General features: G+C 36.4%; 1 protein-coding gene across 10 annotated transcripts in view; it reads left to right on the forward strand.

The window, feature by feature from the left end:
* Positions 1–25,066, forward strand: part of KLF12 (KLF transcription factor 12) — a 437,715-nt gene that overhangs the window by 258,580 nt on the left and 154,069 nt on the right. The window contains exon 1 of one of the 10 annotated variants that reach the window (XM_079138937.1): positions 13,154–13,200. The exons of the other annotated variants lie outside the window; for them this stretch is intronic. Within the exon in view, the coding sequence (XP_078995063.1) occupies positions 13,183–13,200 (18 nt within the window). The 5' untranslated portion in view covers positions 13,154–13,182. Of the gene's footprint in view, positions 1–13,153; positions 13,201–25,066 lie in introns of those variants that run through there. 10 annotated transcript variants of the gene reach the window in all.

Raw genomic sequence — 25,066 nt, forward strand, 5'->3', positions numbered from 1 at the left:
CCACTCTCAAAGATTCAGTGTTTAATTGGGGTGGCAAGGATGTGAATAATGACAGCAGGAGGGGTATGTGTCAGGTTCTAGGCATGCCTGAGTCCATATGGACCAGAAGGGGACTCCTGTGCACAGTAGACAGTGAGGAGCACCTCTTAGAACTGACCTTGGGCTGAAGGAGGAGTGGTCTTAGTCTGGCAGAGGAGGTAGGGAGCCATGTCTAAGCAGAAGAACTAGCAGGGACCTGAAGGAATAAGACTTATTTGAGAAGCCCAAGGAGTTGAGGAGTTTGGGAGGATGTGGGGTAGAACAGAGCTAGCAAACTTGTTTTGTGTGGAACTGAACAATAAAATCTTTCAGGCTGTGAGAGACGCATGGTCTGTAGACCGCTTACAAAGATTGGTCTCTATGGAAGACTGTGAAAGCAGCCCTGGATCTTGTGTGCATGAGTGGTCACAGCTGCATTTCATGTCCTTTGTTTACAAAACTTGCCTGCTTGGATTTGGCCCAAAGCCACCCGGTTGTGGAACTCTGGTGTAGGGAGAGGTTGTTTTAGCATTAAGACTTTCTACTGCTTTGAATAATTTAGTGATTTGCTTTGGTTGATATCTTCTGTGGACACCCACCTCACGAGCAAGGCCTGATGTAGATAGAATTATATGTTTTTATACACTCCCTTTTGTCAGGACCTTTCCCCCCACTTCACATATTATAGTTTTCCTCTATGTGTGTACGTGTTTACATGTGTGTTTCCCAGCAGGCGGGAAGACCTTCTGGTGACAACCAGAAAGCCTGCTAAATAAAGTCCAAGAGCTGCAACACTTGGTGTGTTTTAATATCTGGTCTATGCTTCTTATTATGGGGCATCCTAACATTCACTTGTTAGCTTATAGTTATATATAGCAATTGCCTGCAGTGCCTTCCTATTTTTGTATTTTCTTTTTGTGCTGTACATTGGTGCTACACTCACAGTGTTGTGGCAGAAGAGAATGTGCCCGGCTGCACAGGTAGCCTTCACCAAGCGAGTGTATCTGAGCTGACACACTTGGGATACGTAGGATTCTTCTAGGCAGTGAAAAGAAGAAATGTTACTTTTGGCATAAAAAATAGCATGAGCAGGAAACAAAACCAAACCCCCAATCCCCCACCCCCACCCCCAACTAAAAAAACAAAAGAAAACATGAACAACCATGTGATATTCACTGAGCATCAAGTGGTCCAGCTCTTCAGTAAGTTGGAGAACATAGACTTGTCCTTTGTTTTAAAGTGTCTTGACACTGAGTAGTTTGGACTTTCTTGTGAACTGTGGAAAATTCTTGCTCTTCTGTAACCTATTGTCCCTATCATAGCCAAAATGATCTTTTGAAAATATAAACCCAACAGTGTCATACTGCTATTTAAAGACACCCTTTCTCAAAATCCAAAATCCTTGCCATCTCTTAAAAGGCCCCGTGGACCTGGCTCCTCAGCCTCCTGTCTGAGCGGGAGTCCTCCCTTGTCCTGTTCCACCTCCTCTGGCCTCCTTGGAATTCTTCAAGTCCATCCAGAATGCTGCCTCTCCTGGCACTTACAGTTCCTGCCATAGGTCTCTTCCTAAGGACACCAGCCTCTCTTACTTAGGTTTAGACCAGATCACCCTTTATCAGACAGGCCTTCTGTAAACACCCATCTGAATAGCGCCTCCTCCCACGTCACTCTTGGGCCCCTTGTCCTGTCTAACCTTTTCTTGCCTTTTCCTGTTAGTCTCTTCTTTACAAAATTAAGGTAGATGTTGGACTGCAAAGTCATTGAGAATCATGAGCCAGTGAGAATATAACTAGGACTGAGACTGAGGAATTATGAACAGTATGCAGCAGAGAACAAATTATGGATAATCCAAGCCAGAAACTTCTTAAAATAATTAATAGAAGTTTTGCACTTTGTATCTTTTTTTCCTTTCTTTTCCATTTAGTTTTGCCTACTAGAACAATTCCATGCCATGTCTAAATGAGAAAGTCTAGTTTTATTTAAGAAACACTGAATTTTTAAGGTTAAGTTTTATGTCTATGCGGCCCCTGTAGGAAAACGGAAAAAATGATTTTTCCTTTTTATTAGCCTCTGTATAATTTTATGTGGTTGTTCATATAGAATATAACTTCCTATTGTGAGTAAAAGTTGTAGAGTAGGTAATTTAATTAAATTGACTTAGAGTTCATGCTTTTCCAAAGTCAGGGATAAAGCCACTGCAACTCTTATGACCCATTAAGAGTCTCTAAGATTCATGAGAGACATCCATTAACACTGTTTCAGATTTTGAAGGTCAGGGGAAAATGTCAGTGGAGTTATTACTGTTTTATCATGAAGTTCTTTATGACAGTTAAAATAGTAAGAAAAGTAGCCAATTGGTTACATGTAATGAGAATGTAGTATAAGGGCTTTCTTGGGGAGGGGAAATACTCTAGATCCAGAGAAGGATATACCAACAACTCTACTGCAGGTTAGCTGTTCTGTGTACACTGGGTTCTTCTGGAGCACAGAATAAGGTTTGAGAATGCCTCGGTGAAGTTCAGGAAAAAGTAATCAAGTATATTCCTGGTGTGAGTTTAGCAAACTTAAAGAAGTCTTTTTGTTTCTGTCCACAAGTCAAGCAGTGTACCACCATAGTGGAATTGTTGGGGAGACTACTTTAGCAATATGCCACTGAATATGAAGTCAGATATTTTTTCAATTTTCTTTTTTGGATTATGTATTTATGCCTAAAGAAAACTATTCATTTTATTGTTGTATGAGAGGGTGACTTTGATGGCCTATCCAAGCTCTGTCACCTATATGGGACTTATAACGCTGGGTCAGCTGTATTTTATTTAGTTGGCATATACTTTATTCAAAATATGGGGAAATAAATGATTATGGAAAACTGTTATGGTAATGGTACAAATTGGTAATAAAATGATCTTCAGAGAAATACAGAAAACACAGAAATTACAGAAATTACAGAAAATACAGAAATTTTTTTTTTTTTTTTTTTTTAAATCCAAAGTTAATGACAGTGATTTGGTCAGTTCTTTATAAATACTGCTTTTTCCAGCACTGTGGAGGACTAGGTACTTCAGGGTTGTCCTAATACAGAACAGAGTAAGGAACACATAAGGGAGATGTCTAGATCCTACTACCTTTCCTGTTGTTATTTTCCCCAATCAACAAAATCTTACATACAAACACCCTCTTTATCATGAAATCATAACTATAATTACCCAAGGTCAGTATCAGTGTTAGATCAGTTCTAATTGAGATTAAGAACAAAGTAGAATTTTTATAACTGTAAAGTATAGTTGTCTCAATGGTTAAGCTACACTATTATAACTGGAGGGGGAAAATTAAGGCAAAGAACTTTATAAAAATAGCAAGAAAAATATATCACTTTACATAGAAAACACTACTACACTGAAGTCAAACTTAACATCAACAGTGACAGCTAGAAGGCAGTGGGATAATATTTTTAAAGTACAGAGAAAAGAGGAAAAAATGTCCACATAAAGTCGTGTCATAACTCAATACAATTCTGACAAATTTTTAAATATTTTTTTTAGTTGTAGGTAGACACGATACCTTCCATTTTATTTTTATGTGGTGCTGAGGATCGAACTCAGGGCCTCACACGTGCTAGCCAAGCACTCTACCACTGAGCCACCACCCCAGCCCACAATTCTGACAATTTTGAGTGAACAAAAACTGAGAGACCTACAGTAAAGGTAATTCATTCTAAAAGATTCTCACTTATTAATACTTGGGAAATCAATAGAATAATACCATAAGGGTAATCTGAAAAATAAAAATGATGACCAAGTAAGTTGATAAATATTTCACAAATTCATACACAATTTTTCTTCTTAAAATGCTACTAATAATATTTGATTTGTAAGATTTTTATGAAGTGATAGAACTAAATATTGGGCCACAATACCAGAAGTTCAGACAAGTTATTGAGAGTTAGTTTCATAATGTTCTTATGTTGTTTGTCTGATATTATGGTTGGTTAAAAAAATAAGGATACTAAAGGAATAGGAGTCCTGTTAAAAAAAAGTCCCAAAACACTCGAGTTTGGTACACCTATAATCTCAGCAGCCCGGGAGACTGAGGAGATTTGTGAGTTCAAAATCAACCTCAGCAACATAACAAGACCCTAAGCAACTTAGCAAGATCCTGTCTCTAAATAAACTATAAAACCATGGCTCAGGTTTTATAGTAGAATATGAAAAACTAGTAGAATATGAAAAAATTGTGTAAGACAACATGCAAACAGAAAAGCAATTCTTTTCTCTCCTTTTTTTTTTTATCAGAAATAAGAACAAATGAACAAAAAGCACAGGTAGAAGGTAAAAGTTAAGAAAAATGGAAGTAAATCCCAAATGCCACCAATTACAATAAATGTAAGTGAATGTAGTAGGCAGAATTCAGGCTGGCCCCTGAGTTCCGATGGTCCTGAGCCCAGGGTGCAAGCCCTGTGTAATCCCTGGAGGTGTCAATCTGGTTGTTAGATGGCATGGTTGACTTTCAGAGAAATTATCTCAGTGGGCTTGTTCTAATCGTGTGAATCTTTTACAAGCATAGTTTTCTCAGTTTAGCATTAGGGTATGCATCTTGGAAGGAAGAAATCTTAGAAAGCTAAGTCTTAGATTGCCACTTTGCAAGGACCTGAGAGCAGCCTCTAAAGACAGAGATCAGTCCCAGCTAAAATGTGCTGGACTCCTAACCCTGTTCCCACACAGTAACAGATTTGTGTTTTTTTTTAAGTCAACATGTGTGTAGTCATTTTTCATGCAGCAATAGATAATTAGCACAGTGAACTAAAGACTAAAGACATAATTACCATATTTCATTGCATAATTGTTGCAGATTTTATGCCAATTTTTTTGGGGGGGGGCAAAAAAGGGTGACTATTAGGTGAAGCTTTTTTTAAAAAAATGTGCTGGTATTAAAAAATTATTTTTTTACTAAATTGTCTTTGGTGCAAAATTAGGATGCAAAGAATACTTGTGAATATATTTTTAAATTGAATAGTTCAGCTGCTGTGGCACACACCTGTAATCCCAGTGACTCTGGAGGCTCAGGCAGGATTGCAAATTTGAGGACAGCCTTGGCATCTTAGGAAGACCCTGAGCAATTTAGGAAGAACTTGTCTCAAAAAATGAAAATGGCTGGGGATGTAGTTCAGTGCTAAAGTGCCCCGACTTCAATCTCTAGTCCCATAAAGAAAAAAGAAAAAAGTCCTAATCAAAGTAGATCATTTCTTAGTGACAGTTCAGCGAACATATTTCCAGTCTGGAAAAAAAGTTAACATGTTAGTTGTTGCTGATTTTGTGCATTATACTTGAAATATCACACTTGAGAAAATTTACTACAGTGTTGTAAAGTGTGCGCTTACAAAATTGAATCTTTTGTGTCTGAATATTCTGCGCTTCCATCATTGCACCACTCATGTAAGATGGGTTCTCTGTCGGTACTGCAGCACTCTTAACTACACAGCTCAGCTGTGGGAAATTGCTGAGCACTCAGCTCAGGACGCTCAGTGCTGGAGAAGACAAACATGCACCTAGTGCCACTGGTGAACACATTTTCCTTTTAAGCAGTGTGATGAATGGAATTATACCATGCAATAAAAGATTAAAAACCCAGTTTGGGGACTGAAAAATAAAGAGTGACGATTATGTGGTGAAATACAGTAGCTTGCGTTTGAAAATGCCATTATAGGTGGTTTACAAGAAAAACATAAAAACAAGTTGAAAGTAAGCTAAGTGACAGGACAGCCATGGAAATATGTCCATTTCTTTTCTGACTGTTCAGATTTTAGTACAGAAAACATAATTAGGTAGACATAGGGTTTTACTACAGGGCAATAGTGCAATTCTAAACTTGAAAGCATCTAAAAAAAAATCATGGAAATATATAAAATGAGGTTAATTGAACATAAAAAAATTGAAAAACCTTCTACCACTTAGAGGTAGATTTCAGTTCACTTTTGTCAGCTGTTTTTATGCAAGCAGAGAAAGCTAGTAAAGATTAGTGATTATTTATTATGTTATAAAAATAGGTCTATATAGATTCCTGCATCACACAATTTAGAAAGTAGGCATTTATTGTTATTTGGGTATGAGGTGTTCCCCAAAGCTGTTAAGGCAGAAATGTTGGGAAGTGAGATAATTGGATTGTGAGAGCTGTAACCTTATCAGTCTGTCCTAGTTGGAATGCACTGACTGGGTGGTAACCATAGGCAGTGGGGCATGGCTGGAGTAGGTGGCTCACAGGGTGGGCCCTGGAAGGGTGCCTCCTTCTCTCCCCTGCTTTCTGGCCAGAGCTGCTTTCTACTGTCCAGCCCTTTGGTGGTGATGAGGTGCCTCACCTTGGGCCCAGAGCAGTGAACCCAGATCTCTATGGTCTGAGACCTCTAAAACCATGAGACCCCCACCAAAACTTGCCTTCCTGTAAGTTGTTCTCATTAGATACTTTGTTCATAGCAACACAAAGCTGACCACAATATCATTCCTTCAAGGATAAAATTTGATAAAGCTGACTTCATCAAATTTCTAAATATTCCTATTACACCACATTTTCCCACCACTGGATTTAATGGCAATAACATTTTAAAAAGTTGAAATTCAACATCTTTATCAACTATTCATGAATCAAACAAGGTATATCAAGAGTTTTATAACTAGGACTGTATGATAAAAATATTACATATCAAAATTTATAGGATGCTCTAAAATTGTTATTTATAAACTTAAAAGGGAAAATATGGACACAAAGAAGAAAAGTTAATTGTGGGCATTTATTTTATGCTTCCAAACCTATTTATGTTAATCTTTTGCATGTATCAGATCTTATGCAATTCAATCTAGTCAGAATCTTTTTTTTTAAATATCAAATGGTTGGTGATCTTTCTAATTTGGCAGTGATTATGGTGTTCTCTTCATTTAAGTATTCTTTTGCAGATAGTATTTGAAAAATTAAGATGACTGAATGTCAAAACAAACAACTCTAATTGTTCTTGATTGTGTTTTTATTGCATATTTCATCATTGAAATGCATAATTAAAAATACGATAGTTAGCAGTGGTTCTAGATTTTTGCAATTTTATAAGGGCCAAGTTATAATTCTTAATATTTCACTTTACTAAATACTTCATCCAAAACACATTTTCTTAAGGTCTTACTTAAAGCATTCACTGGAAACTTTAGAACTAATGCTTTTCTTCATACCAATGAAAATAGTAAAATTGTCAAGGTCATGGTCCTTTGTGCTATGTTGGTTAGTTTCAGTGACTTCAACTGATAGCATTTAACAATATCAATGGATGGCAGAATAGGACACGCTTATCTGACCCTCAAGCTTGTCTGACCCTGAAGTCTGTGTGAATACTTGATGTTACTCTGGTGTGATGACAATGCCCTCTGCTAAAGAAAGTACAAGTTTTTATTATACTGATTGTAATTCACAAGATTCTGACATTACTTCATTGACAAATTCTAAATAACTGAGTTTATCGGTATTGAATTTTATTGTAAAAGGGGCATTGTGTGATTTGTTTTATGAGTATATGGCTTTCTACTGAGATTCACTAATTGATTTATAATCTATTCTAATTTATTGCCTGCATAATTGCTTAAACTTATTGAACAGGAATGAACTGTTTCACAGGGGAAGTCTCTTCATTCCCTGACCCCCTCCTCAACCCAGCCTAACTTTCTCTTTTTTTGATAATATGAATGATCTATCTATGTAGAACTGCCTATTTTCTCCATAAAAGGCAATATATCACATGTCCATAAAATAGTTCCAAGGTCAGATATTCAGACAATCCATAATACCTTATCTGAAATTATCACAGTAGGAACAAAGCTCAGTAATAAAATTCAGAACTGCTACTTCTTAATAAGGAGCCCACAGCTCCAAGGGCTACACTTGACCTCATCAGAATTCTCCCCTGTGAACAGTCCTCACCCCTGTTACAACCTTTGGTTCCCTGACTTGCTTTTTCTAAGCAAGTTCATTTGTATTGATTTGCATTTTTAATGAATTATTTGCTTCAATGCTTTTTTTTTTTTTAAATGGTGCCATATGTTTACTATTCAAATTATAAATCCTCAGTGCTTTCTTAAACACTGAGTCAGGCTTTTGAATGAATCATCAATGTGGGTTATTTTTAGATAGTTTTGAAACATTATTAATACTTTTTACTGATAGTTCATAACTCAGAATTTTCTTTTCTCTGAGAACTGTGTATTAAACCTTTTTCATGTCACATTTCTTTTATCTGAAGCATAAATAGAACACAGACCAATTTGTTTATTATTTTTTAGACAAAATGATTCACCAAAGAGTTCAGTCAGAGCAAAAGTTAATGCAGTTGAAAAAAAATTCACAAAAGCAAATATGGACTTGGGGAAAGAATAATTAAGTGGGTTTTAGTAAGTCATATCCTGGTGTTTCGATGATCAGATATAATTTTTATCAGTTAGTGTCTTCTATATATGTTGATTGTAAGCAGTTATATATAAGATATATATGGCTTCTCAACATGAAAAACAAGTTTACCAAAATTAATGCCTCTCCAGTGTCTGACAAACAGGGTTTTGAGAATTTCTGTCTATTTAAAATAGGGATAATGATGAAATGTTAGAAATCTCAGTCCGTATTTACCAAAGCTTTGTCAGGCAGCTTCTTGGTTGTCTGACAGATGATTCTTACAGCTCATTTCAAGTTCATGCTTATTCTTTCCTTTCTTCATTTTTAGAAGCTGACTCTACTAATGTGATTTCTTTGCTTATTGGAATTCTCGTTTAACAGGGGAACAGAGATGAGAATAATTGATCATTGATTAGGTTATTTTAACAGGCCATTATCAAACAGCCAAGGTAATAAAACTAGTCATTTAGATCAGCTGCTGAATCTGTTAGAATGTTCTAGGATAAAATAATGTGATTAATTTTTTACCCTTGATTTTTAATGTGATTGAGCTTATATGGAGTCTCTCTCACTCTTTCTCATACACAGGCACACACATACACTTAATATTCATCCCATAGGTTTAGTACCACAAAAATATGCCAGATGAAATGGTCAGTGTAATGACCAAAGGAGATATCAGAGGGAGAAATGAGCAGACAGGAGAGAGGCACCTACAGCATCAACCTCCTTTCATGCATTTATTCTGCAAATGTTTCAGGCATTAGAAGGTAGCAGTGAACAAAATGGGCACTTTACTCTTATGAAGGTTCATTCAGTTGTTCTGCCTCTAGCAGTTCTCATCCAACTGGCAAAAGCTTGACTCTTATTTTCCAGAATATTTTCCAAACTTGGCAGATGATACTTCTTATCTGCGCTCCATTGTTCACCCCACTTATTGCTACCATACCTATGAAGATGTCTTAGTGAAGTGAGATATTACAACTATTTGAAAGCAGGTAGAAGGGACAAATCTGTTAAAAAGGATTCTGGCTGGGTGTGGTGGCTGGTGCCTGTAATCCCAGTGGCTCGGGAGTCTGAGACAGGAGGATCATGAGTTCAAAGTTAACCCAGCAACCTAGCCAGGTTCTGAACAACTCAGTGAGACCCTGTCTCTATATAAAATACAAAAAAAGGGCTGGGGATGTGGCTTACTGGTTGAAAGCTCCTGAGTTCAATCCTAGTACTGGGAAAAAAAAAAAAAAAATTTGGCCATAAAGAATTGAAATTCACACCACAGCTTGTGTTCCATGATAACCAGAGGTTCCTAGATGCTCACAGATTTATTCTCTGCTTTTAGTCAATGGACCTTCTAATCAATCTGACCCAAATACCCTATTCTACAATGGACAGTGGTTGAGATTTCTTACCAGCTTCCCATCTTGGAGATCTCCCTGTTCCAGCTTTTCATGTGAATGGCCAGCCACCTTACACAGTTGAGGAGTCTTGGTAATTCATAAACCATCTAACGATATCCAAAAAGTGTTTGAAACACCAAATGAAACTAATAGAGTTTTTTTTTTTTTTTCCTTGTTTCCTTCTCTCTCTCTCTCTCTCTCTCTCTCTCTCTCTCTCTCTCTCTCTCTCTCTCTCTCTCTCTCTCTTTGTTGTAGTACTGGGAATTAAACCCAGGTGTGCTCTACCACTGAGCCACACCCTCAGCCCTTTTTGGTTTTTATTTCAAGACAGGATCTTGCTAATCCTGCTGCCAAGTCATGGGGATTACAGTTGTGTTCCACCTTGCCCAGCCCTGTTTTTCTTTGTACAAACCATTTGAATTAAAAGGAATTTAACAGCTTAAATGAAGAACTTCAGTCCTAAATTAGTTTTCCCAGGGTGCAGGTGAGTAGTACTGACATGTAAGTGTATAGATTAAATTTTTAAATATATTTGCAGTTGAATGGTCAGACATATAGGAAAATGCAGACTAAAAATCTCATTATTCACCACCAATAGCACATGTGTCAGATCACTTTCCCTTATATAGGGCACAGAACCAAACATAAATCTGTCTTCCATGCTAAAGAACATAGTTTATAAGAAGAATCAGGAGATTCTCTAGGAAATCTTGCTGTTTTTTCAGTGTTGGAGTTTGAACTCAGGGCCTCTTGCATGCTAGGTAGGCCCTCTACCACTGGGCTACATCTCCAGTCCTTTTGTTTTTATTTTGAGACAGGGGACTTATTAAGTTGCCCAGTCTGGCCTTGAATTGCGATCCTCCTGCCTCAGCCTCTTAAATTGCTGAGATTATGAAATCTGACTTTAATTGAGGGCTTATGTGGTTTATTTCCATGAACCCTACAAAGATGTAACATTCTCTTATATCCAGTGGGTGTGTATATTTTTTAAGATGATGTAATTAATCTCTTTAGGCTGAAAGAACAATGAAAAGCTAAATCATTCTCTTGTTTATTCATGTGGCAAATATTTATTGACTGTCTTCCCAAACTGCAAGGAGCTCACAGTCATCTAAGCAAGATACCCATAGACAGATAATTTTTATGTAGCATGTCAAGAAAAAAATTGGATGGACACAGTGTGTTATGGGATTCCAGAAGAAAGCTCACAATGAGGCTGAAGTGAGTCTCAGTGTTCTCCATGGAAGAGGGTATCTGAGCCACCTCTTAAGGATGTATGTTGGTGTGAAGAAAAATTGTGTGTGAGAAAATTGTGTGCAGAGGTAAAAGAATGTGTGAAGGCCTTATAAGTGTCAGAAATGTGAAGAAACTGCCATTGGAGGAAGCAGAGTGGAGGAATTCAAGGAGCAGGGTGGGCCTGCCGGACTCCATCTATACTGTGTTCAGGAACCTCGAATGTATATTTCATGTTGCATAGCCATATAGTTTTTTCTCTCCTTTAACTTTTTAAAAAAATCTTTGTGTTATTTCTTTTCCATTCCCTTAACAATTATGCTAGTATTTAGAGCTGAAAACTATGACCACTCTAGGTATTTCAGATAGGAATTTAATATAGAGACTTAAATGATTACAAAATCAATTGAAGAGAGGGAAGAGTGGAAGCCAGATGTGCCTTGCTCCCTTTGATTGCAGGACACAGCACCATCACTGCGAAGCAGAGATCAGGGAGCTGTGCTCTTGCTTTACAGCTGCCAATAAAATTGCCTCTCCCAAATACATTCTACTGTCATGTATAAATAATTAGAACAAATTTAAAAAAATAGCCTCTCCCACACATTAGTAGCTCAATCCTGCCATTTCAAGCACTGTAGCCAGCAGCCAATAAGGAGACCCACTTCTATCTGCTGATCCCCTTCATGAGGGAACCTCACTGGCTAACTAGGACCTTAAGGAGTTTGATGTTCTAAACCCTGTGCTTCAGGGAGATGCAGGAGATCAGTGGGGTTGGGGGTGTAACTCAGTAGTGGTATACTTGGGACAACATGTGCAAGAAGGCCCTGGGTTTAATCCCCAGCACTGCAGGGAGTGGGGGCGTGGCAATGAATGAAAACCACAAATCATATTTAATACAGTAATTTTGTGCATTTTAATATTTCATGTAAAATGTTAAATATTTTTCCCCTGATTTCCATTCCCCCAAAGAACCTGCTAATTATGACAGTAACCAGAAAGAAAAATCATGGAAATCAAGAGAGTAAAAAGAAGGCTAAAGAGTAGAAGTCCTGCCCTATTTAGTAAAAACAGTTTGAGGGGATTATCTTTATTATAGCGAATTCAGTCATTATCCATCTACCCTAAATTCCATTTCAGCCTTCTGTTTTCTCTACTTCTACCTTGCCAGAAGTCTGAAGGCAGATGTGCTGGCATTATGGATGTCTTCGAGGTGAATGGCCATCTAGGTGTGAGGACATATGTCTCACTTTAAGAATATATTTAAGACACTGGGCACGATAGCATATGCCTAAAAACCCAGTGACTTGAGAGGCTGAGGCAGGTGGATCAAGAGTTCAAAGCCAGCCTCAGCAAAAGTGAGGCTCTAAGCAGCTCAGTGAGACTCTGTCTCTAAATGAAATACAAAATAGGACTGGGGGTGTGACTTAGTGGCCATGTAACCCTGAGTTCAATCCCTGGTTACTGCCTCCCCCAAAAAAGAATATATTTAAGATAATTAGCGTGCGCGCGCGCGTGCGCACGCACACACACACACACACACACACACACACACACACTGATGTTCAAGGATGAAAGTTGTCATTTGTTTTCTTTCTTTCTTTGAGCAATTTAAAGATGTCCTTCCAGTGTCTTTTAGCTTTGATCACTTTTATTGATAAGTAATTCCCAGAGGTCATTCTTTCTCAGATTACTTTTAATGTTTCCTTTTAATTTATGTTGCTTAACATTTGTTGAGGTTCTTGAATTTGTAGCATAATGTCTTTCATCAGTTCAGAAAATTCTTGGCCAGAAGGTTTTTCCGTGCTGTTCTGCTGTGGTCCCTGTACTTTTCTCTTCACTCTTTCTGGGCCTCAATTATATGTGTGTATAGGACCTGTTCCATGTTCTGTGTTCAGTGCTTTTTAAAAGGTTCTTACTCTCTTTCCCTATCAGGTGTCACTCTTGATTTTGATTTTTGAATACAATTTTCCCTCTTAAATATTTTGTTAAGCATTTTAAAGCAATTATTTTGAAGTCCATGTTTGCTAACTCTAAAAGTTATGCATTTCTGTAAAGTTTGTTTTTATTATTTATTTCTTTTCTTTTAGATTGAAGGAACTTGGAACAGTATCATGGAATGCTTTGCAGTGTACAAGTAAATACCTGACATTATAATGGTGCCTCCAAAAAGAGTCCTGTGGAATGATATTGTTCTCATTGTGCTGCTTTCTTTCATGGATCTTGAAGTCCTGGTTATTTAAGTTGCTCTCCAGTGATTAAAATATCTTTTTCTAACTTAATCCCGTTGCTAGTAGTAGAATTGAACTGAAACAAACAACTGTTTTCCACATTTCATCTGCTATAAATTTTTCACATTATTTTCCATCTCATTACCTTGGGTCCTTTCCATGAAGCCTCTCATAAAAAAGTTTTGTAGTTTAATGTGAGTTTTGAAGCTATGAAAAAAATGTATGATTCACATTTGAGATAATGTGATCTATATAGAGCTACTCATATATTATTCTTTTTGTCCTAACAAGAAACACAATGTCAAATTTGTGATTTATACAATCATATTGATCTTAATATTCAGCTCATTAATAGACTCATTTTCTGAATGGGGGACCCTCCATTCTCTATGGATTCTTTAATTATGCCACTGTATCTATATGTCTTTCATCACGTATTTCCTTCCTTCCTCCCTTCCCTTCCTCCCTCCCTCCTTCCCTCAGAGAAACTTTACCTTAAACTTCCTTCCTTTCTTTTTGAACCCAGGGTAACTTTACCACTGAGCTGTATCCCCAGCCATTTTTTATTTTGAGAGAGGGTCTCACTAAGTTGCTTAGGGTCTTATTGAATTGCTGAGACTGGCCTCAAACATGTGATCTCCCTACCTCAGCCTCTCAAATTACCAAAATTGTAGGCATGGGCCACCTTGCCTGGCTCATAAGGATACTCCTTAAACTTGTCCTAGGACAACTGAAGCTTTAAAATCTGTTGCTCCTTCATTTTAGATTGTATTAAATACTATTACTTATTCAAACCCAACAACACTAAATCCTCTTTAAAATCCTTATTTTCATGGTTTTTAATGTACCACTGTTGCTGCTATATGGCCCTTCAATTTATTGCAGTAACCTGATCTTATGTCAGATATTCCCCAAATTTTAGCACACCCCGCTAGATGGACTTGATGATGGTTGATGTTTCTGTTGAACAGAATTTTTAGCAAATTCTGGCTTGGCAGTGAGGCAAAATTCTTCCTTTGTAGTTTAAAACCCTTAATTTTCAATATATTAGATTTATAGTCAACAGTGTTTCCTATACTTACATGTTTAATGATGGTGCATATCCTTTCTTTCTATCTTCTACACATGTGCATCAACATTCTAACTTTCTGATTTTTGGGGGGACTGTTTTCAATCTGATATAATTTGTTTATATTTGTGAGAAGACATAGGTATAGATTAGTGTTTTTCCCCAAGAACCAGCTCCATCTCCTGTCACACTGCTTGTGGTTTGTCTTTCCCACTGACTGGTGAAGGCACTGAAGAATATAATAGCATATTAAAACTTAAACCCAATAACACAGTCCGACTCACCAGTGAAGTACAGACATGAAAAAAATTAATTCCTGATAATGCCATCTCTGTGTCACCAATGTACCAGTCAGGATGTCTGCTGTATTCTTTGGAAAATTAGGGAATAATTATCTAAGCTCAAATTACCATTTAGTGTTGCATTAAGAAGAAATTATCCAAAGCCATTTTACATAAACCAAGGGGAATTTTTAACTCCCAAATTCTCTTACTCTGTAATGCCATGAGATGTAGCACAGTATTCGTGAAAAGATGTAGAATTTATATTGATGGTTATCATTCCATTTAGTTCATTTTCATGATCTGTCTCTAATGCTAAACTCTTTAAAATTCTAAAAACTTACTTTTTTAAAAACTCATTTAAAACTAAAACTTGGACTCAGCTGATGTACAGATAGTTATAGTCTTGAAATCACTCATTGTAAGCATTTCTTTGTTTTACTGCAGAGAGAGCAGTTTGAGCATCCAGTTCTGCTCCATACCCTCCTGGTAAAGTGCTTTACTTTCAGAAGTTTGCTCCAAATTTAAAACAAGAGACCACATTTTCTGGGATTTTTTTCCAATTAGTGCCAGTAGTTAAAAGTATGTCCAGCTGTCTTCTGCTACACCCAGTTAGGAGCATATTTTACCAGTGGACACTGTAGTCTGCTGTGTCAGATTATTGAAAAATCTGTTATTTCCATTTTATGGAAACTGAATTGATTTGTAGGATCAGAGTAGTAGTCTCCCTGGTTTTTGCCATTGAATTAAATAGGTAATGGCCACAACAAAAAATGACAAACACATCCCTGTCAGACACTGTGTATTTAATAATTTAATTTTCAGAACTCTCTTCCAATGATTAGCACCATTTCATAAGTAAGGAACTGAAATTTAGAAATGTAAGAAATTTGCTTATGTTCACAGAATGATGGAATATAAAACTCCTAATAAATATGAAATGCAGCTTTACTATCAACTCTTGATTATCTTATCTTCATGTCAATTATCTACAGGAAAAAAATGCTAATAGCAAATCAGCTTTCGTTTGTCATCCAGCATGTATCTGGGGTCCTCCTTCCTGCTGTCAGTTGGACTGTGTTCAAGAACTACAAATAGATTTTAATGTGAGCCTGTGGAAAAAAAATATGATTATGGTGGTAAATCTGCTGGAATCGTATAATGAATTTAAAACCCAACATGAATGCTTTTTGGATTATGTGTCACTTGGGATTACTTATACTCTCATCTCTTCTATGACTGTAGATAATTGAACACTAGCTATTTTACTGCAACTGAAAGTTCTGATGTTAAGAAAATGAACCATGTAAATATGGGTTTGCTTATCTATTTAATAATTAATTGGGGATTTCATCACAGGAATCACTTAAAAACCAAAACACACACAAGAACTTTATCTCATGGGAACTGAACTTCCATTATTTGGATCAGAGAAGTGATTAATGTGCCTGACTCTCTTCATTTTTTCTGTTTATTCAATAATAAACAATTGAATAACTTACAGAAACTTTTTTAGAGACATCAGGAGAACCACTAAAGTGAAACTTAATTCTGCTAAGATATGTTTGTGAAGACTATGAAAGCTTTTACTTAACCTTTGGACCCTTTCTTTATGAAGCAATAGCATAGTCTTCCTTAAATTGCATGAAAAAAGAGGAAAATGTTTTGTAGAAGCAATGGCAGTGATTTCAGCCTCTCTGGATCTGTAGGCATACTTTAGAGAATCAATGTGGGAGTGAGCATTGGAATAATATTACGGCCTGAGATTTTCTTGTCAGAAATCACTGAAGATTGTGTTTTGACACTGTCACTTATAATTTGTAGAACCACTGACATATTTTTGACTTCTGCAAGTGTTTTCTATTTGTAATAGGTGATTAATAATAGTTTTCTACATCGAGATATTGTTAGGAATGAACAAGATGGTGCCATGTATCTGCAGGTGCAGATGGTAAACCCATGTTAGCTATCGTGTTGCTTGTCACCACACACAGACACTGTTACTCTTCCCGTTCTTTTTCATTGCACTACATGCTAAGAAGTAATGATAGGGCTGGAATGTGGTGCAGTGGTAGAGTGATTGCCTGGTATGTGCAAGGCCATGGGTTCATGGGTTTGATCCCCAGCCCCCGCCCCACAAAAGTCACAATACAGATACCTAGCAGCATTTATACCAGTATATAAATCATATTTGCACCCAAAAAATGCACATACTCACGTTTGCACAGTAGGGATATATGCATATGATTAAGAAGTATGGAAGAATTAGAGAAGGAAAGTTCAGGGCTAAGCTTAGAATCATCTCAAAAAGGAAAATATGTGATGTTAGAGGAAAGGAGATGGTAGGATGGAGATGATGGCTTAGTAGACAATTTCTCTTCATTGGCACCACACATCTTTTGTCTTTGGTGTGGGAACTGTTCCTATTACCCTTTCCCTCATTTGTGACAGTCAGAATCTTCATTGTTCAGTGTTCCCTGGGGGACAAAATCACCCATGGTTGAAAACTACTCCTTTCATATCCATGAGAATGCATGATGTGCAGTTGAGGTTAGAGATTGTGAAATGGAGTAGGCAGAATTTCTGAGAGAACAGGGTTCATGTAAACAGGGAGGGGAGAAAGGTTTAGAATTAAAGATATGGAAAGCATGCAGTAGAATTTGGAGGGCATCAAGTCAGGTTTGCTGGTACAGGACAGCCCCACATGGGAAGGGGTCAAGCAGCATATTTTTATGTTACCATGGAATAGAAAACCAACAGTGATCAGATGTATGTATTTTTCCTTGTGTGTAATTACAGGATTTATAATCTCCCTGTCATGTATATTATATGGTGATTGAAAAATGCAGAATCATAACAAACTTTAGGGAATTTGATCGACATTAAAACTAATTTTTAGAACTAGTGAGAACACTATTTTTTGACTTCCTACTACTGTGACATACTTAGAGATTTTATTTTTGACTTTTCTTATTCAAAAGTAATATATTTCAAATTAATGAAAACACAAAATAGTCTTGCATTTTGTTTTAGGCTGATTGGATAAGCATGTCTTTCATCCTCTTTAAATGTTATTTTGTAATACATTGAGAACAAAGTTCTGTAGTGAGACAAATGAATACAATGGCAACTAATCATTTACTCTTAACCAAGGAATGACCCAGCGGAATCTTTCAATCTAATTTTTATATATGGTGCAATTAAGTTAATTAAGGTTTCAATTTTACATATGGGCTAATTTCATAGATTTATTGAATCTGAGAACTGTTACAGGCTATAGAGAGCAACTGGGCTTTCCTAATGAGCTTTGACTAAGGGCTTATTTTATGCTGGGGACTGTGTGATAGGTGCCAGACTGTGAGAGGACTAGTAAGAATTGTGTCTTCAGTGGACTCCACAGTTGAGGGAGGCAAAGGTGCACAGCTGACTGCTTTGGAAGCATGGAAGAGTGATACCAGACTCAGCAGGGGTGGAATCTGATGAGACTGTTGGGGACTACAGGCACCTGCTACAGAAAAATCAACCTCATTTTCCACTAGAAATGAGCGGAAGAGAGACGAGGAGTGGACTAGCCATATAAAATAGAACCTGGAATAGAACTCAGGTGTGTGCCCATCTCTAAAACCCCACTGAGCTGCCTCTCACTTGTTCCATTTACAAAAGTTATACTTTATTACACACTTTTATTAAGGAGCATGCATCACTGGTTAAAAATAAAATAACATTATTTTGGTATCAGTGTTTAGCATAAAAGAAAAGGAAGAAAAGAAATAAAGTAGATGATTTTTCCACTTAACATTTCTAATTGTTCCCGTGTTCAAATTTAATGAGGCTTTTGTTTCTTCCATTTTTTTCTGCCATTTCTTCTCTTGTTTCTTTCACAGCTTCACTGGTGCAAAAAATGCTAGATGTGATTCCTAAATTAAGAATGATTTTTCTAGTTGTTGTTATCCTCAAGCCTAATTTGAGAACAAAGGGTGACTAAATTAGAAATAGACTTTTATGAGGGGTCACTGATATCTGTCCTCTGTTACATCTGAGGATACTAGGGCAGTAGGTTGTGGCTTAGCAAACTATCCCAGCAGTACTCATTTTATTATATCCTCAGCTGGGTATTTCCAACTACTAATTTCACATGAATTGCATGAGAAAAACTTCTCAAAGCCACAGGCTCTGTGCCTCTTATAGAGACAGAGACAGCTTGCGGGAGTAGACTCATGCTTTGGAATCAGCCTTACATTTAGATTATAGGTCTGCTACTTTGTGGTGTCCGGCAGTGTCTTCAACTTCTGTGAGACTGTATTTCTTCATTTATAAAATTGGGGGGGAGGTTACCAGATAATGTTGGAATAAATATTAATTTTAAATGGTTTTCAGGCATTTTACAATAACCAGTAAAAATTGATTTTACAGTCTCAATAGTACCACTTTTTTGTTTATATACTCTTGATTTAAATTGTTTCCCCAAATTTTCATTAAATGCCTTTCATTTTTATAGAATGTAGGGTTGAAACAACATATACATTTCTTGTTTTCAGAATGCAGTTCACTAAAAAAGTGATGGAAATGTTACTAAATCTCTGGGGGGAAAGACTTGCTTCTCTTGGGGTAAAGTTTGAAAATCCTTTTGTAGCATCCCCAGACTCCTCACAGTGCTGAGATGATTGTATAGTAATGTTTACCAAATACTGATTGGAAAAAAAAAACTTTTCATCAAAAGAAAAGGCATGGATATGGAAGTATTTGTGGTAGTTTCTCAAGTGTAAAAAATGTTTGCCAAGTACACTGTAATAAGCAACTTGGGATTTCCAGTAACCACAGTTTAAATCCAATGGGGGATTATTGGAATTGCAAACCTTTAGTTGTCAACTATCCTTAACTCCTTTCTTTAGTTTAATTCCATTATAAGTGGATACATACATTATTTTCTACAAAATATGCCCGCCACCCATCTAAAACTTTATAGTGGTAACTATCGTGGAAAATTGAACTTTAACAGAATCTGTTATTTTCTTTAAAAAACAGTGTCACATGATAGTTATCTTTAAATATCATTATATTTCACTGGAATCTAGAAAAAAAAAACATATTAGAAGTGATAAGGGAATCTCTTCCCTTTTTAGATTTTTTTTCCCTTAAAATATATTTTGTTTCAATGAAAAAAGGATTAAGAATCAGGAGAATTCTTGTTCATAATGAGTCAATTAAAAACTAATGCATTTATATAAAAATTTTCACTATTTTTTTCTGAAAATACTTATTTCTTTTATTTTAAAAGTAGTGCAGATTCACTTTAGGGAACAGAAAATACAGGGAAAAAAGTAAGAGAAATATAGTTCATACACACATGCATCTAATGGAAAAACCATTTAGTTAATATTCTGGAGTATTTTTTCTGTCCTTTTATTTTCATGTTTAAATTTTGGAGACATAAAATTAAGCTCATTCTTTTTGTAAATGCTTGCACTGACTTTTTTTTCCACTTGGCATTATATAAGCAATGTTTTCCAGTGCCATTGAATGTTACTTTTCAAACTTGCCTATTCATTGGAATCACATGCTTTTTAATTAGAATTGGTGCTATGGATGCCTGTCCTGTGTGCCTTAAATGAATCCAGCTAATAGCTGGATTGTTCCAAACTTAATTCTGTTCTTTTATACTCACTCTTTTGTTTCTACTGAAAACTAGAAACAAAGGCAAAGTATATATATATAAAGTATATACATTCATATATACAAAGTATATACATTCATATATATATCTTTGTCAAAATTCCAAATTGCACATATGTCTAAATGCAAGCCCCTGCAGTAAATCATCCCCTTTTGTCCTAGGAAAAAAGATTTATATCCAAGTTGCATAAGTAAATTAATTGATAATTTGATTTTAAGAATTAGGGTGTTTTAATGTACTAGTTACAAAACAAATTCCAAAATCACATTTTACATAGAATAGTATATAAATTTTAAATTAAGTTCTTTTAGGCTCTCAAGTTGTTTGATAGTATTATCTACTCTCAGCTTTATGTCCTCAGTAGGCCACTTGTTAAGTACCTAACCAAGTTTTCAGGAATGCAGCTTCTTGACTATTGTCTACTTTGCTGTTTAAGTCAATGGTATTTGTTCCCCTGAGATTGTATCCCAAAGCAACCTAAAGCACTTCTTTCTTTCTTTCTCTCTTTCTTTCCCTCCCTTCCTTCCTTCCTTCCTTCCTTCCTTCCTTCCTTTTTTTTTTTTTTTTTGTGTGTCATAGGTGGACTCAATACTTTATTTCATTTTTGTGTGGTGCTAAGGCTCAAACACAGAGCCTCACACATGCTAGGCCAGTGCTCTGCCACTGAGCCTCAACCCCAGCCCAACCTAAAGATTGCATGAAACTGAGATGGTTGCTACGTATGTCATCTTCCAGACATGATAACTGTCTGTAGAAAGCCGTTTCACAGTGCTAACACTTGACATTGTAAGCTCCACGATTCCATGGGAATCATGACTAAACCTGTGGTAACTTTCCTTAGCCCCCTTTTTTCTTCTTTTTAAATCTTTTCAAGCATATTCTCTTTGGTAGTTCCTGAAAGTCAGCATCAGTATTTGATTGAGGATGTCATTTCCAAACATTATTTTGTTCTTCAAAATAGAGTAATCAGGAATATATTTTGAGCAGACTGAATATAAGGTCACCTCCTCTCTGCTGAAAAGATGTGAGGAGGGGTATAGAGAGGGAATGGCAGTGCCTAGATTCTTAAAAGGAAATGATCATGGGGCTGGAGTTGTGACTCAGTGGCAGAGCGCTTGCCTAGCATATGTGAGACACTGGGTTTAATTCCCAGCACCACATATAATAAATAAACTAAAGGTCCATTGACAACCAAAAAAAAATTTAAAAAGTTAAAGACTTCTTTTTTTTTCTTTTTCATGGGGGGAGCAAAACTTTTCAAAGTTAAAGACTTTTAAAAGTTAAAGACTTCTTTTTTTTTTTTTTTCTTTTCCATGGGGGGAGCAAAACTTTTAATTTCTCTGATTGTATATTTAAAGACTTCTGAGACAATTCAATAGCATTCCTGAAAGCATGTACCCATTTACACTCCTGTGTCACAGCATAATACAATGCCAGTCTTTATTTACATTTTTGTTGGTATTGCTATTACCATTTTTTTACCATCCTAATTTCTGATGAATAAGTAAGTACCCCAGCCAAGAGGAGCCCTGAGTTGATATTTCCCCCATAGTTGTAAATTACACCTGATTATGGGGATTCTTGGCTGGCTGCCATGGCCCCTGCACCCCCATGTCCTTTCTCTTTTTCAGCTGCTCTCTGAGGCTCCAGACTGGTCTGTCTCCCTCTCCTTCTGCTTACGTGGTTGTCTGGATGCCCACTCAGTGGGGGCTTCATTTGTACAGTTCATCTTATGTAAATGGATTGTGTACACCTGTGTGTGCCCTATGGCAGTTGTGGGCCAAAATGGAACCATTTAAACAACCTTGAGACAGTGTCACCTTCTCAGATCTACAGAAGACCTGCGTGAGTCTGTCCTACTTTTACCTGGAAGCCAAAAGCCCAGGCCAAAAGTGTAAGCAGAAAGCAGAAAAGGAATTAAATCCGCTGCTCACAAAAAGTTGTGGAGCCTTTATGTTCACTTCTCCACGTGTAGTGTTTCCCATCACATCTGCCTGTTTCCCGGGGGTGGTAGGAACAGGGCTAGTTTCCCCAACTTTACCATTAGTCTTGTTTTGACCTGGTGGTTTTTTTCTCTTTATAACTGTATTCTAGGAGAAGACAAGTACATGTAGTCTTTTCTAGTTTACTTGTTTTAATTTTGCCAAAGTAAAAACCTCCTTTTGCCAGTAGATCTTCCTCTACTGGAAATGGTTACCAATTTGTTGTTCTACATGTTCTTTTTGTATTGGGGTTTTGAGTGTGTATCACAACCACTCTGAGGTCAAGTTTTCTTTTCTCTGAAATGTGATCTATTTTGCCTTTGTGATAGATTGTTGTAAAAATAACTTTATGGTGAATGTTTTGTAAAATCAAAAGCCAGGCCCATCTGGTAGCAGAGAAGATGAATCTTTTGAGAATGGTAAACAGCGTTGCATATTTTAAAATACGTAATTGGCACAGAACATTTGCCTCGGGCACTGGAGTGAGATTATGGTTCAGGAGAAACATTTAAATGAACCTTTCATCCCATAAAAATTGATAAAACATTTTTTTCCTCTTATGTATAGTGAAACTTTAGCATTTTGAAGCATCTCCTGAATAATAAATTTAAAACTGGAAGAAATAAAAGAAGTTCTAATCTGAGGTAGAAAAGAAGCCTGTTAAGAGCTGCCTCTTGTTTTAAATTTATAAATGCCATGATTATCATTTTAGATCATTAGTTTTGCAACTGGTAGACAAAGTAATAGATAAAAACAGGGTCTGCTCAACAGCATAAATATTGAATTTAGTTTTTAAAAACAAATAGTAGACTACATTTTTAGTACAAATTTGGATTTGTAGAATAATTTGGCAGAGAGTACATGGGGTCATATACCCGTCTCTGCACATAATTCCCCAGTATTAACATCTTGCATTCCCATGGCGTATTTGTTATGTTGAATGATTTAATGAACTTATCTTGATATATCATTATTAAGTATAGTCCATAGATACATTAAGGTTCACTCTGTATTGTATAGTTTGTGGGTTTTGACAAATGCATCATGACATATATATGCCACACAGTTTCATATAGTTTCAAGGTCCCAGAAGTCCACTGTGCTGCATCAATTCATAGCCCTCTTCCTTCCCTTCCCTTAACTCCGTAGCAACCGCTGATCTGTTTACTGTTGCTATAGTTCTGCTGTTCCCAAAACATGATAAAGTTGATATGGTAAAATTTATTTTTCAGATGTCTTGGCATGCTTTATGAGGTTAAGTTTAAAAGCAACTGTCAGACAATAGGAATTAAACTATTTTCCTAGACTACTTCTTTTGACTTTTTTCTTAGTGATAACAACACTTTGTCCAGTTTGACCAGATGAATAAAATTCAAGTAGTTTAAGATTCAAAATGTTTTGACCACTATCTTCACTTCTCTCAAATGTGAAAAGTTGTCATCAATTGAGTTATGTTTGTCCCCTCTTTTCAGTCTTTAGGGATGTCTGCTATTAATTTGGGAAAAAAATGCATTAAAAAATCCCCCTCCTCCTTTTGTATCACACATGGGCGAAGCCTGAGTTTCAAAGTTGTAGCTGATTGTAAATATAGTCCGATTGATACAATTTGTGAAAGTCTTGGGGTACAGGTTCTGGGAAAATATACAACTAGTGCATAAGGAAATTTGGGGATCAATTTAAATGTGTGGATGAACTCTTTTAAAGGGTTAACATTTTTAATTCGAGTCTGAAAGCATAAAAAGTAATGTAAAAATGAAGAGTTCATTATGTTATGCATATGTTCTGAGTTTTCTTACAGAATCAGTCATTTCTCACGTTGACAATTGAGATGTTGATATAAAGAAATTGAATTTAAAGAGTCATTGAAATATCTTTCCTTTCCTTGCAGTAGATAACACATTCAAGACTTTTGAGACCAAATTTCAGGTGGTCAGCATAGGGTAGTTCTACTTGTTTCCTTTTACTTCCTCACGCATACTTTTAAAGGAATTACAGTTTATCTTTCTTTAGTATACTTTAATTTTTTTCTTGGTCAGTTTTGTAAATTCTCACTTCTATCGCATTTAGTTTAAGACTTTGCCCTTGAACATGTGAAGAAGAAAAATCACTGAAAGCAAGGTAAAATTAATGACCATCGGGACACAGGGAAAAACAAATTTTGAAAAATAGACTTACCTTTACTTTGTAAGAGTTCAGAGAAAAGTGGTGTACATACTCTCTTCAGAAATGGTTGTTCAGTGACCTTTGCACGTAGAACAAAATAGCCAGTCAGAGTTGCAGAGCCCTCGCTGTAAGCACAGTGAGTACACCTTTCAAATTACATCTGTTAATGAGAGAAACTGAAGTTACAAAAACTGAGCTATCTTCCTGCTGTGCACATCATGTTAAAGAAAATGGCTCTTTAATTAAAATATACTTGCACTTCAAATATGCAGTATAACTTAAAAAGTCAAGTGACCACAGATGGAATTTGATTTAATTCCTTTTTTTTTTTTTTTTTTTTTTTTTTGCGGTGCTGGGGATTGAACCCAGGGCCTTGTGCTTGCAAGGCAAGCACTCTACCAACTAAGCTATATCCCCAGCCCTTAATTCCTTTTTTATGTGAAGTGCACAATAAGCTTTTGAAAGCACTTTCCATATAGTCATTAAGTCAAACTGAACTTTATATAATTTTCCTCTGCGACACAAGAAGCAAGCATCCTCTACTTATCTGTGGTAACTCTAAGAATGACCCAACATCTCCCAATTATTTGAGTACATTTATAT

This window comes from Sciurus vulgaris (assembly GCF_902686455.1).
Source record: "Sciurus vulgaris genome assembly, chromosome: 4".
NCBI lineage: Eukaryota > Metazoa > Chordata > Mammalia > Rodentia > Sciuridae > Sciurus > Sciurus vulgaris.